Source organism: Artibeus jamaicensis, unplaced genomic scaffold (assembly GCF_021234435.1).
Source record: "Artibeus jamaicensis isolate MK-2021 breed Jamaican fruit bat unplaced genomic scaffold, CSHL_Jam_final contig_311, whole genome shotgun sequence".
Taxonomy (NCBI): domain Eukaryota; kingdom Metazoa; phylum Chordata; class Mammalia; order Chiroptera; family Phyllostomidae; genus Artibeus; species Artibeus jamaicensis.
The window spans coordinates 13,361,370-13,375,325 of NW_026521717.1; the positions used below are offsets into that span (position 1 = coordinate 13,361,370).

Below are 13,956 nucleotides of genomic sequence, written 5' to 3' on the forward strand. Positions count from 1 at the left end.
GATTAAATGATTTAAAGGAAGTTGATTTTGACCCAATCTGGCAAATTACTAATATGCAGTAAAGACACAGTTCAAATTGGAACCACTTTATCAAAGTTCTCAACTGGAAACTTAGTTCTCAACTCATATCTTTGGCAATCTTTCATTGATTTCAATCTACTTTAATATGTGAATAGAAAGCATAGAAATGTAGATTGTAGTATTTGAGGTCTATGTTGCAAAGAACCACATTGTATAAATTCTCTGGCAAAATGTTTTCAATCCTCAGAGAATGATCACGTTCCACTGATTTACACAAATGAGAGTCTTAAGAAGTTAGAGGTAGTTCTTCCACTGATGGTGTTTAGGATATATACTTCAGGGCAATCTCTTTGGCCTTAGATCAATTCTAAAACTCTCTTTCTGCATACCCTCCAAATTACAAGGACATCAAAGCCATATCATAGGAAATATCCCAGCAGGCTATATTCCACTTGAGGGAAGCTTAAATCTGGACCAGTTTTGGGGATAAGGAAAAGGAGCTTATAATTTATAAAGCCATTCCGTCTTGCCAACTGTAGATCTGAAGTTCCATATAGCATAGGGCCTCACCAGCCTGTCTACTCTGCCCCCACCCAGCCAAATTTCTCCAAATAATTTGAACACTGTATTACAGCCCATCAATCACAGCATTCCCACAAACAGAACTACAGTAACAGTGTGCCAAAGCCAGGAAAAAAGTAAGTGTCCTTGGTATAAATTGTGAAAATAAGCATAGTATAAGATGCATAGTTTCAAGAACAAATTAGGATTAAATTTTTCTAACGTTATTCAAGTACTTTTCTTAGTGGCTTTTGTTTGTTTACCACTCATCTTCATATAATAAGATCTTTTAAACTCTAGCTACTCTAATTAAGTTGGACTTAATTTTTCTTAAAAAATATGTTCACCCCTTTGTGCCTAATTCCCTTTAACTCTGAAATCTCTTCCCTGTTTTGCTCATTTAAATACTACAACTCTTTTAGCAACCATCTCCATAAAGTCTAATCTTTATTTATAATATATTTATTTTCACATCTTTAAATTTCTATCATACTAACCATGGTATTAAACATGGTACTTTATATTTTCCACCTTCCCTAAAAGTAAAAAAACCCCAGAACAATGCTGGGCATAGGGCAGACACATTAATGTATTTAAGGCCCTACAACAGTAGGTGACATACATGAATTAGCTAGCTGGGTAAAAGAATAAAGCCTGTGAAAATTATGATGACTAGTTTTCCAAAACAACTCAAGTGTCCATAAGTACATGAAGCCCACAATCTTGTTACTCAAGTGCAACTAGATATTTACAGTCTCAAGAAAACATTTAAATTAATATAAATCTGTAAAAAGTTAACTTAAAAAAATATTTTTATGTTTAAAAAATGCTTATCAATTTTTTAAGAAGCATGTTGAACTGTGAGGCGAAATTACACAAATTAAGGTTACTAAATTCTACTGAAAAAGGAATATTTAAATAAGATTATTACTTTATACTATATATACATGAGTATCAAGTTCTAGGCAACATTTAGAACACATACACTGAGTAAGTTTTTTGAACTAGTCTGTAATAAACTTTTAAAAGTTAACACTGACAACAGATAATAATAAAAATGATTATTTTATTAAAGTCAAGAAGAAGCTTTTGATGATGTATTACAAAATTTTAAAAAATAGGTGCCACATATCGCGTTCTACCTTAGTGTTTAATGAGATAGAAGCAAACACTGATAAAATGCCCTGGCCAGTGTAGCTCAGGAGGCTGGAGCGTTGTCCCTTAAAACCATAAAGTCGAGGTTTGATCCCCAATCAGGGCACGTATGGGAGGCAACCAATGTTTTCCACAGCAATCAGGTAAGGATAAAAGAAACAACACATATCAAGAAAGTATGCAGATAAAAGGTCTTTAATCATAAAAGTAAATTCCAAGGTAGGTGGTGGAGGTAGCAGAAAATAAAGCCAACTGAATCACTCAGTTAATAATTATTTATAGCCCTGAATGGTGTGGCTCAGTGGGTTTGGTGTGGAAACCTAAGGGTACGTGAACAATTCCAGTCAGGGCACACATGTGGGTTGTGAGCCAGGTCACTAGTTGCGGGTGTGTGAGACGCAACCAACTGGTGTGTCTCTTGCATATCAACATTTCCCTATGTTTCTTTCTCTCTCACCCTTTCCCCTCTCTCTAAGAATAAATAAATAAAATCTTTAAAGAAAATTCATACTATCATCAAGAAAATATTCCATGTTAGGATTAGGATGCTATGTTTACAAACATAAGAACAAAAAGTAAAAGGTACTGAAACTATCTTTTGAAATGAGGACACTTAATCCCAGAAAATAATTCTACTATTGTACTATGAAAGTATATCACTCAAAATCTGACAAATAAATGAAAATCTAGAATCTCTCAAAAATGAACATTTCAAACTTGGTCTATTAGGTTGACTACCCACTGTCAACATTCTAAAGATGGTCCTGTTTAGATCACAAAAAGATAACACAAACTGATGTGACATCACATGTACAATGCTTTCCTTTTTTCTCTCATAGATTTTTTTTTAAAAATTACATTCTTGAGAGATGTCTCCTCAATTTCTTTTTTTTAAATATTTCTTTATTTTTATTTATTTTTTATTTTTTATTGATTATGCTGTTACAGTTGTTCTATTCCCCCTTTATTCCCCTCCACCCTACCCCCCATCCCCACCATCACCCCCCCTTTAGTTTATGACCATGTGTCTCAAGTCCTTTAGATTCTATATTTCCCATGCTATTCTTGCCCCCCCATTTTCTATCTACTGTCTATGCTACTTATTTTCTGTACCTTCTCCCCCCTTCTCCTCCTCCCACTCCCCCTGTTGCTAACCCTCCTTGAGATCTTCATTTCTATGTTTCCACTCCTGATCTAGCTGTCCTTTTAGTTTGCTTTTGTTTTAGGTGTGGTTGTTAATAACTGTGAGTTTGTTGTCCTTTCACTGTTCATGTTTCTTTAACTTCTTTTTCTTAGATAAGTCCCTTTAACATTTCATATGATAAGGGCTTGGTGATGATGAACTCCTTGAATTTGATCTTATCTGAGAAGCACCTTATCTGTCCTTCCATTTTAAATGAAAGTTTTGCTGGATAGAGCAATCTTGGTTGTAGGTCTTTAGATTTCATGACTTGGAATACCTCTTTCCAGCTCCTTCTTGCCTGTAAGGTCTCTTTTGAGAAATCTGCTGACAGTCTGATGGGGACTCCTTTGTAGGTGACTGTCCCCTTAGCTCTTGCTGCTTCTAGGATTCTCTCCTTCATTTTAATCTTGGCTAATGTAATTATGATGTGCCTTGGTGTGTTCCTTCTTGGGTCCAACGTGAGCTTCCTGGATTTCCTGGAAGTCTATTTCCTTTGCCAGATTGGGGAAATTCTCCTTTATTATTTGTTCAAATAAGTTTTCCACTGGTGGCTGTGCCTTTCCCCCTTCTGGTATCCCTATAATTCGGATGTTGGAGCGTTTAAAGATGTCCTGGAGGTTCCTAAGACTCTCCTCATTTCTTTGAATTCTTGCTTCTTGACTCTTTTCTGTTTGGCCATTATTTGCTTTCTTCTGGTCCACTCCATTGATTTGAGTCCCAGTTTCCTTTTCATTGCTATTGGTGTCCTGTGCAATTCCATTCATTTCAATTAGTTTCGCCTTCATATATTTGTCTAATTTGTCGGTATAATCAACCAGTTCTGTGAGGATCCTGATCACCAATGTTTTAAACTGTGCGTCTGTGAGTTTTGCTATTTCTTCATCGCTTAGATTTATTGGCTCTGGGGCTCTGAGATCCTCCTGCGCCATTCTTGGTCTGTTCGGGCCCTTTAAGTGTGAGAAGCGGCGCCTTGGATTCCCAGGTCGCTGGGTTGTGACGCTGTATGTGGGGGCGTGGCCAGAGCGGGGAAATGGCGACCCCCTCTGCAGCTTCTCACAGCTGGGTGCGGAGGAGCAGTGCCTTAGGTGGTTCACCTGGGCCGGGCCGCTCAGAGTCGCTGGGTTATGACGCTGTATGTGGAGGTGGGGTCAGAGCAGGGAAATGGCAGCGCCCTCCACTGCCGCTTGCCGTGGGGACCTGCCGGCCCGGTCCAACCGCCTACTCCCTCACCTGTCCACCCTCGCACAAATGCGCGACCTCAGTCAACACGCAGCCCCAGGCCCGGCTGTCTCCCCCGAGGTCGCTCGCCTGGTTGCTCGCTGGGTCGCTCACTAGGTCTGACCCTGCGCCTGGATTCCGCCGGCCTGAGTGTGTCTGGCCGAGTCCTCCTGTGCAACCCTGCTCCGCCAGCCGCTGGTTTCGCCCCTTACCGGTCAGGCTAAGTTTGTTGTTAACGGACTTCCGAAAAGTTCAATTTTCTGTGTTCTGGCTGTGTTTTCTGTTGCTAATATTTAGTTTTTTCTAATCTTGGTTGTGTGAGAAGGCACGGCACATCCACCTATGCCTCCATCTTGGCGGAAGTCCTAGACTTTTATATTTCAATGACCAGTAAAATATTAAAAAAATAGTTAGTGATCAACATGGAGTTGCTGACTTTTTCTTGTGCTAAGAATATTAAGAACAAAAAAAAAAAGAATATTAAGAACAACAAAGTCTGCCCTCCCTGGCTGGGTTGCTCAGTTAGTTGGAGCACGTCCCTAAATGCCTAGGTTGCTGTCCGATGGCCATCAGGGCACATACAAGAATCAACCAATGAATGCATAAGTGAGTAGAACATCAAATTGATGCTTCTCCCTCCTGTCCTCTCTCTCTTTCTTTTCTCAGTTCCAGTTACTTTTTTCTTTCATGGTACCTCAGTTTCTTCCACTTTACATTGTTGGAGATCATGGAGGAAGGGAAATACACCCCCACCCCAGCTCGACTGGGAGCCGCCAGCACGCGAGGCTGGGCGGGGCTGTCTACTCAATTTCTACACACACACACACACACACACATACACACACACACAAACACACACACACACACACACACACACACACAATTCATTCGCACTGAAAAAAGAATGAAAAATATATGGTCATGTTCCTGGTGTTACAGAGCAAATTAATACACTTTAAAAAGGGAAACCTAAAAATAGGAAATGAACCACCAAAGTTTATTCTCATAATTGAAGTTAATTACAAGCAATAAATTTCATCACCTAGCAAAACAGATACATACACACAAATCCCTTTTCCATTAAATTAGGAAAAAACCCCAGGAATACCAATAAGCTGTTATTCTTGGATGGCTAAAAACTAAACTCCATAAAGATCAAGAAACAATGGTCTCAACATTATATACTGTGAATTTCCATTTCTACTAAATATCTTCATCTGTAAACCTCACTTAACAGTTTTTCATTATTTTTTTTTAAAGAAAGCAGAAACTATTTCTTGGGAATAGTTGGGGAACTAACACCTAAAAGTAAAAACAGTTCCTTTTTATTTTAAACCATCTACTTTAATGTAACTAACAAAATATTAAAAGGTAACATCATTAGACTTTCATTTATACAACTTTCATATGAAATCTCAGGTAATTTTAAATATTAGATGTTATCAAACTACTTCTCATTTATAAACCTTATCAGATATTTAAGAAACCTTGAGGTAGATTTAAAAATGAAAATATCACACATCATTTGACAAAAATAAAATATCATATTTGAAAGGCATGAGAACAGAGAGTAAAATTCAGCAGACTATTTGCTACAAAAGAACTGTTAACAGACTGCCATGTATCTCCAAAGCAGACTTTTGAGGTCCCTTGAGCTCTCCACCCATTGAGACACTTTTTAGGTAATTAAGGTTAGATCCAAAGTCTAACCAGGGAAGCCCTCCAGTATAATAAAAATAAACAGCCTTTCTGCCAAAAGATCCAAGTTCAGTTTTTATTTAGCTCTGCCACTTGCAGTATGATCCTGGAAATCCACTTAAGTTTGCTAAACCTTAATTTCATTGTCTATAAAATGTGCATAAGAAAAATGATATCTATACCACCCATCTCACAGGATCCTTTCCCTTAAAATAATTCTTGTGAAAGGAAACTGTATGTGATAGAGCACCATGCACAAATGCTAGTTAAGTTTGTTCCTTTCTTTATAAATAACAAATATTTACTATAACTCTAAGCTACACAATGCACTAAAACTAAGCACTAAGAGATGGCTGGATCAAACAGCCAACCAATCATGGTTGTAGCTGTTTAGAGACTTAAAGTCTGGTGACAATATACTAGATATAAATTATAATAATAAACTCTAAGTATGACAAAATAATGAATAATGTACTCTAGACATGTAAAGAAAGGAAGATATGCCAATGTCATCTGAATTAAAATTCAGATATGTAAGTCTTCAGCATGAAGGGTACTGATGAGATTTCTCTGACATGAGTGGTAACACTGTACCCTAAAAAATTAAATTACCTTTCCCATTCTATATGATCAAAATGTTACCTACTTTTCCAGAGCCAAAGAAGTACAATTTAATCTTGTTAAATTACAGTTATATCATTGAACTAAATGGGATTTCCATTTCTGAAGCTTGTTTAGTCACATTATTTGTTGTCATTTAGATTATGAGTGATATTTTATATTACCATGCCTCCAATATTTTTGAGGGTCTCCCAGAAGATCCTTTGTATTACCCTAGAATCCCAAAGCTCCCTGAATTAATCTATACCAGGAGGGTCCTCCAGACCAGGATATCCTTTCACCAGATAAAAATGAATAAAACAGTTACTCTGAATGTATTTTAAATTTTAGGGCATATAAAACACAAAAGTTTAAAATACAGTCCCAATTCTAGTTTGAGTGAAAAAATAAGAACACAAGTAATAAGACTACATTAAGGAGGCAAATTTATCATAAATATAAACTCACCTAGACCTTGGACAAGTAACAAAGAGGCAACACTTCTCTCCCAGCATTTACACCTATACATAGAGCTTTGGGGTAATTCAGTTTTTCTTTTAATGGCAATTTTATGAAAAAGCACTAGATGGCAATATTGCATTCTAAAATGTTTTGATCACAGTTAATTCTTAGAACCATGAAAGATGTTTTTCAAGACTTCATGAACAATGATTTTAGTAACTTTAAATCCTTCATATTAAAGTTGGAAATAATGAGGTATGAAAAGATTAAGTGACCTGCCCAATTCTTCACAACTAATTTGTGAAGAATTAAACAGCAGTGCCAGGACTAAAGCCAAAGATTCCCCATTTAGGCCTACGAGTTTCATATCCCTTTCATTAAAAAAAGTAAATGTGCTAAGTTATCTCTAGAAAATAAATTAATTTCAACTTACAGTGAAAGCACATACTTTTTTATATGGAATAGTCACACATAGAGAAAAAGATACTCCATCATTTGGAAAACCACTGAAGCAACCTGGTAAAATAAAAACTCCAAAGAGGGGCATATCATTGTCTAAAGTCACAGGAAAGGTTAGACTTAAAATAGTTACCGAAAAAATGAACCAATTTAAGAAATGGGGGGGAAAAAACCCCTCTGTCCCAGAGATCTATATTTCCCAATGCCAAGTGAGATAAAGTACAACTACAGATGTTCAAAATGAGAAAATGACTCCTTTGAAAGTCTAAAGGAATCATTTTCCTTCTAATTTTAATCCAATAGTTCTCATTCTTTATGTTGTGGTACACATGACAGAGGAGGTCCATATAGGTCACATGCCCTCAATGTTCGACTCCTCCATACCAGCTGTAATTCCATCCAGTTTTTCTCAAATTAATAAAAGATATCCACACACAAATGAATAAGAGATGTGGTTGATACTTTTAGAGTTGTAAGATGAAATCTGCTCTATTTTAAAACAAATATACCCTGTAATAATTTCTTGAACACTTTAGTTATTCTGTCTGTAGCTAATTACTTAGAAATACTTCACTGATGTAACATTGGAGGTTTATGTATTATGGCAAAGCCCTACATTTCTGCTTATATAACAAAAATATGAATGAAAAATCATTTGCTGTATGTTTATTTCAAGAAATAGAAAACTTGGGATAACAGAGTAAAATCTGTTAAAGGCAGGTTTCAGCATGTTACAAATCAGTTATATTATTAATTTTACTCAAGCAATATATGTATTTTAAAGTCAATCCATTAAAATAAGCCTAGTTCTCTAACAAATTTTAAAGAAACTGAAATTATTCAAATCTGAAAAAGAAAAGCTTTAGAAGACATATAAACCCCTGCAGGATAGAATGTTTACTTATAAAACAAAATGGTACAACAAATTTTGTTCTTACAAATTTTATTAAGCAGAAAATTTCAGTATATATTATGTCAAAATACAAAGTTATGAGATTTTTAAGTTCTTACTTCTCTGAGCTCAATATTCCCATATCAGTTCAGCAAGGCAATGAGGATCATGGCTCAGGGAAATACCACACTCATTGTACGCCCAACATTCCATTTTAAAAGGTTTGAAAGATAAAATTTGGCCCTTCAGTTAGTTTTTCTGGAATATATCTATTTCAATGTGAACAAATATATGCATGAAAAGAATCTGAGATAACTGTGGCCTGTATGGCTCAGCTGGTTGGAGCACTGTCCCATAACTGAATAGTCTGGGTGCCTTTGAACCCTGGTCCAGGAGCAATTAATTAGTCAATGCTTCCTCTCTTGAATCGATGTTTTTCTCTCTCATTTCCTCTCTCCTTTCCTCTCTCTCTAAAAGCAATGAAAAAATGTACTCAAGGAAGGAAGGAAGGGAGGGAGGGAGGGAGGGAGGGAGGGAGGAAGGAAGGAAGGAAACAGATGGAAAATGGTAATTTAGCTGTTCTCCATTTACTAAAAGCTAACATAAAAACAAAAAAAGTGGATTTATATTCAAGTATGCCAGATATATACTGCATGATAAAAGGACAATGCAATTACAGTGAAATCTCAATTAACCAGCTAAGGAGATAGAATCCTTAAGTAAAATTTCCCTCTGAAGAACAGACACTGAAATTTGGTCACTCAAGAAGATATATTTCAAGTGGAATGTTGGATTAAGTACACACCTAGAACGATTCATTTTTTTCCCTTTAGTTCTACCAGGAAGCACTACTACATATTATAGAAAGAATAAGAAATTGTGAGTTGAAGTTTTGACTCTACCAATAAATTTTTTTGATATTTAAAGTCACTCAACCCTCTCTGGATCTCAATTTTCTCAAGTGCAAAATGAGGGTTACAACTTTTAAACTCTAGAACAATTTTAAATTTAAAAACCAACCACAGAATACTTTTTAAAAACAATTAATTAGAAGTGTCGTGGGTAAAACAACATCAAAAAAGCTTGGGCTAATTGAGGTGGAGGGGACTGTAGCTGTATTCTTAATAACCCATTCTGCAGGGTTTCATGGAACTCAAATGGATCTAAAATACACCATTTAAAAGCTAAAATACAAAAAATTCAAAATAATTTTATTGATTTTATTTGTTGCAGGCACAAGCACTGCAACATTAAAAAATAAACAGATTTTTTTCACTCTAAAAAATTCAAACAAGAGTGTTTTTTCAACTAACCTGAAACTGGCAAAGATTCAGTGAAAATAAATATCTATTTCTAAGAATGCGAATTAACTAATATTTCTTTATATTAAATATGGTTAATCTAAAGAAATTACAGAGTTGTCATATTAAAAATGTCAGAATATATATTAAAAAATATATTTAAAGAAATAATGCTGAGAGGAAAGAAACTGGATAAACTAGAGGTTTATTTAAAGTAGATTTATAGGTACTTTATTGCATCCCATAGCTGAAAGAAGGACAACAAATTTCTAAACAAAAAACCAACCAGAACTGCCAGAAAATGAAACTGTATGAAAGTCCAACCACCAAAGAGTTAAAGAAGAAAAATTCATTCACACTGGTTGGAGGGGAGGTGATGGGCAGCCAGGGTGGAGGGGACCCATGGCAAGTCAGCAGCTGGAGGACCAGGTGGGTGAGCCAATAGCTTGTGACTGGGGTGGGCAAGGTGGCAGCTGGCAAACCAGATGGTTTCACATTTATATGTAGTTAGACCAGAAGGAAAAACTGGGGGGAGAGAAAGAATCTGTGCAACCCAGGGTTCCAGCATGGAAAAGAAAGCCTCAAAACCTCTGGCTGTAAAAATCTGTATCAGTTGTACTGGTAGGATAAACTCCCAGCCTCACAGGAGAGTTCACTGGAGGTACCTACAGGGTGCTAGAACCTACAACAACCCACCCAGACCCAGAATCAGCACCAGAAAGGCACAATTCGCTTTTGGGTAGCAGGGGAAGTGACTGAAAGCTGGCCAAGAGCCAAGCAAGCAGCACTGTTCCCTCTCTGACTCCTCTCCCATATACACCCCCACAACATAGTGAAGTGTGTTGTCCAGCCCTGGAGAATACCTAAGGCTCCCCACCTTACAATATTTTGTCTCGGTGCACCGAGACAAAGTAATACGGCCCAAATGAAAGAATAGATCAAAACTGCAAAAAATAGAACTAAGTGATGAAGAGACAGCCAATCTATCAGATGCAGAGTTCAAATCACTGGTATTGAGGACGCTCACAGAATTGGTTCAGTATGGTCACAAAATAGAGGAAGAAGTAAAGGCTATGCAAAGTGAAATTAAGAAAAATAGAAAGCCAACAGTGAAGGGAAGGAAACTGGGACTCAAATCAATAATTTGGAACAGAAGGAATAAATAAATATTCAACTGGAAGAGAATGAAGAAACAAGAATTCAAAAAAATGCAGAGAGGCATGGGAACGTCTGGGACAACTTTCAACTCTCCAACATCTGAATCAAAGGGGTGCCAGAAGGAGAAGAGGAAGAACAAGAAATTGAAAACGTATTTGGAAAAATAATGAAGAAGAATTTCCCCAATCTGGCAAAGGAAATAGACTTCCAGAAAGTCCAGAAAAGAATGTTAAAAACAGTGAGAAAAGAAGATAGTTACCTACAGAGGACTTCCCACAAGACAATCAGCTGATTTCTCAAAAGAAACCTTGCAGGCCAAGAAGCGGCTGGAAAGAAGTATTCAAAGTCATGAAAAGCAAGGACCTACATCCAAGATTACTCTATCCAGCAAAGCTATCATTTAGAATGAAAGGACAGATAAAGTGCTTCCCAGACAAGGCAAAGTTAAAGGAGTTCATCATTATCAAGCCCTTATTATATGGAATGTTAATGGGACTTACCTAAGAAAAAGAAGATCAAAAACCTATGAACAGTAAAATGACAACAAACTCTTAACTATCAATAAATGAACCTAAAAATAACAAAAACAAATACAAACTAAGCAAACAACTACAACAGGAACAGAATCACAGAAATGGAGATGACATGGAGGGTTATCAGTGGGGGGGGGAAAGAATGGGGGGAAAGATATAGGAAATTAGAAGCATAAATGATAGGCACCAGATAGATAGAGGGAGGTTAAGAACAGTAAGGAAATGGAGAAGCCAAAGAACTTATATGTACGACCCATGGACATAAATTAAGGGGGGGAATGCTGGTGGGAAGGGGTGTGCAGGGCGGAGAAGAATAAAGGGGTAAAATGGGACAACTGTAATAGCATAATCAATAAAATATACTTTAAAAATACAGTAGATTTATATTTGGGAGTACACGAAAGTTTATTTTTATATTATTTTTATTAATTATTGTATTATTTTCCATACGAACAACTATAAACCTACTTTTGCCCATCCCTGTGTATCTAAAAATAAAGAAATATTTTCTTGCTGGTGTGGCTCAGTGGACTGAGTGCCATTCTGCAAACCACAGGGTCACCAGTTCAATTCCCAGTCAGGGTGCATGCCTAGGTTTCATGCCAGGTATCCAGCTGGGGGTTATGTAAGAGGCAACCACACACTGAGGTTTCTCTCCCTCTCTTCCTCCCTCACTTGCCCTAAGAATAAATAAATAATTTTTTTTAAAAAAGTAAATAATGCTGACTGACAGAAAAGAAATGGGTTAACCTAGAGCTTTATTAAACTCAGTTAATTCCAATTTATTTACATAAAATCCACTATTTCACTACTACCAGGCACAAAAGTACCAAAGAGGGATATACATGTCAACTTTAACCAGAGTAGCTCCACACAGAAGTTATACACTGAACCAACTTCATTGAGTTTGTTTAAATAAAAAGTTCTAGAAATTTTATAACAACCAAATACAACTATAATTTTTAAAAAAGGAAGTTCAAAATAATTAAAACAATGTAAGTTAAATATGTAACATTAAAAAGCATATACCAAGGTTTTTCACTAAATACAAAAATTACTAATATTTTAATGCCTTAATCTGAGTTGGAAACAAGTATAAATTTCTAAAACAATTCCTAAGTTCATTTAAGTTACATTTAAAATGGCATTTTAAAATAAATTTTATTTACTATTAAAATTATTTTTAAATTAAGATAAAAGAATAAAATTTTGTACTTAAAATAGTCTACCCAGTTACAGTGTAAAATATTATTACCTCATTTATTTGATAATGAAAAAATAATTTCCCTTTTCAGAAACAAATAAACTATCAATACGGTATTCTTACTGTAGCTTCTGAAACTGGTTTGCAGTGTCTATAATTTTCATTGGAAAGTACTCTTACCTTTCTTCTGAGCTATACAATCGAGCAAGTCCAAAATCTGCAAGTTTTATCTGCCCTCTGGTAAAACAAAATGAACAAAGGTTATTAGTCTACTTTGAGTTGGTCATACACATTCATATTCTATTCCCAGAACTAATCCAAACTTTACTTATAGAAACTTTATATTTGACCACACTGCTGTACCCAAGGTCATACAGGTAAGGAAAAGTAGATAAACTCAGGGTAAGATAAGGTAAAAACATTAGTTCTTTTCTTTGGAGAATTTTAGCTACTATAATACTGATACTATTTTTATTAGTACTAGTAAAACCATATTTCAGTACTATTTAGTTCCTCTTTAGAAAAGTACACTTCAAAACAAAATAAAATGAGATAGTTTCTACTACTTAGTAATAAGATAACTTACTTGTTCAAGTCAATAATGTTCAAGAAATGAATCAATTGTTTTAAATTTATGTTTAATATTCCCTTTCTTAGAGGGGCTAGGTGCATGCAACACTTTATACTAACCAAAGTCAGACCAGGCATGCTTCAGTTAAACTAAGAAATAATTCCAATTACAACAGGATTATCAGTGTTCAGATTATGCCGCCAGTAAAATTCAACACTTTAAAAAGATTTTATTGATTGATTGATTGATTTTTAGAGAGAGGAGAAGGGAGGGAAAAAGAGAGGGAGAGAAACACTGAAGGATTGCCTCTCACACAACTCCAAACAGGGACCCACAATCCAGGCATGTGTCCTGACCGGGAATCGAATCAGTGACCTTTCAGTTTGCAGGACAGTGTCAATCTATTGAGTCACATCAGTCAGGGTGCAACATAAGCTTTATGTTTGTGTGTGTGTATGTGTGTGTGTGTGTGTATACACTTTTAAAAAGTCCACTTTAAAACTTGATGACAGTTTTAAAAACTATAAATTAAAAAAATCTAAAGTCTAGTCTTACACCAAAAAAAATCATTTTATCAATTATTAGAAGATCCATTCACATTTTGTGAACAATAATCAAACAAGAAAGTCAGCTATTATTTTATGTATATTATAAACTATTACTGGGAGTTAACTAATTATAATATATTTAACACAAAAACAGAAATATCACATGCTATAATGTTGATTGTATTACAATAGTTTCTGCAATGACATAGAGTTGGCCCTTGAACAACAGAGGTTTCAACCGTACAGGTCCACTTATATTCAGTATTTTTTCCAATAAACACTATAAATGTATTTTCTATTCTTTACAATGTATTTAATAACACTTCTTTTGTCTAGCTTACTTTATTCTAAAAAACATAATATATAATATATATAACATAAAATATGTGTTA

At 35.6% G+C, this 13,956-nt stretch overlaps 1 protein-coding gene across 2 annotated transcripts in view; it reads right to left on the reverse strand.

The window, feature by feature from the left end:
- CDK13 (cyclin dependent kinase 13) overlaps window positions 1-13,956 on the reverse strand; it is a 150,262-nt gene that overhangs the window by 26,298 nt on the left and 110,008 nt on the right. For both annotated transcript variants that reach the window (XM_053662954.1, XM_053662955.1), the window contains exon 7: window positions 12,626-12,682. In XM_053662954.1, the coding sequence (XP_053518929.1) occupies window positions 12,626-12,682 (57 nt within the window). The remainder of the gene's footprint in view (window positions 1-12,625; window positions 12,683-13,956) is intronic.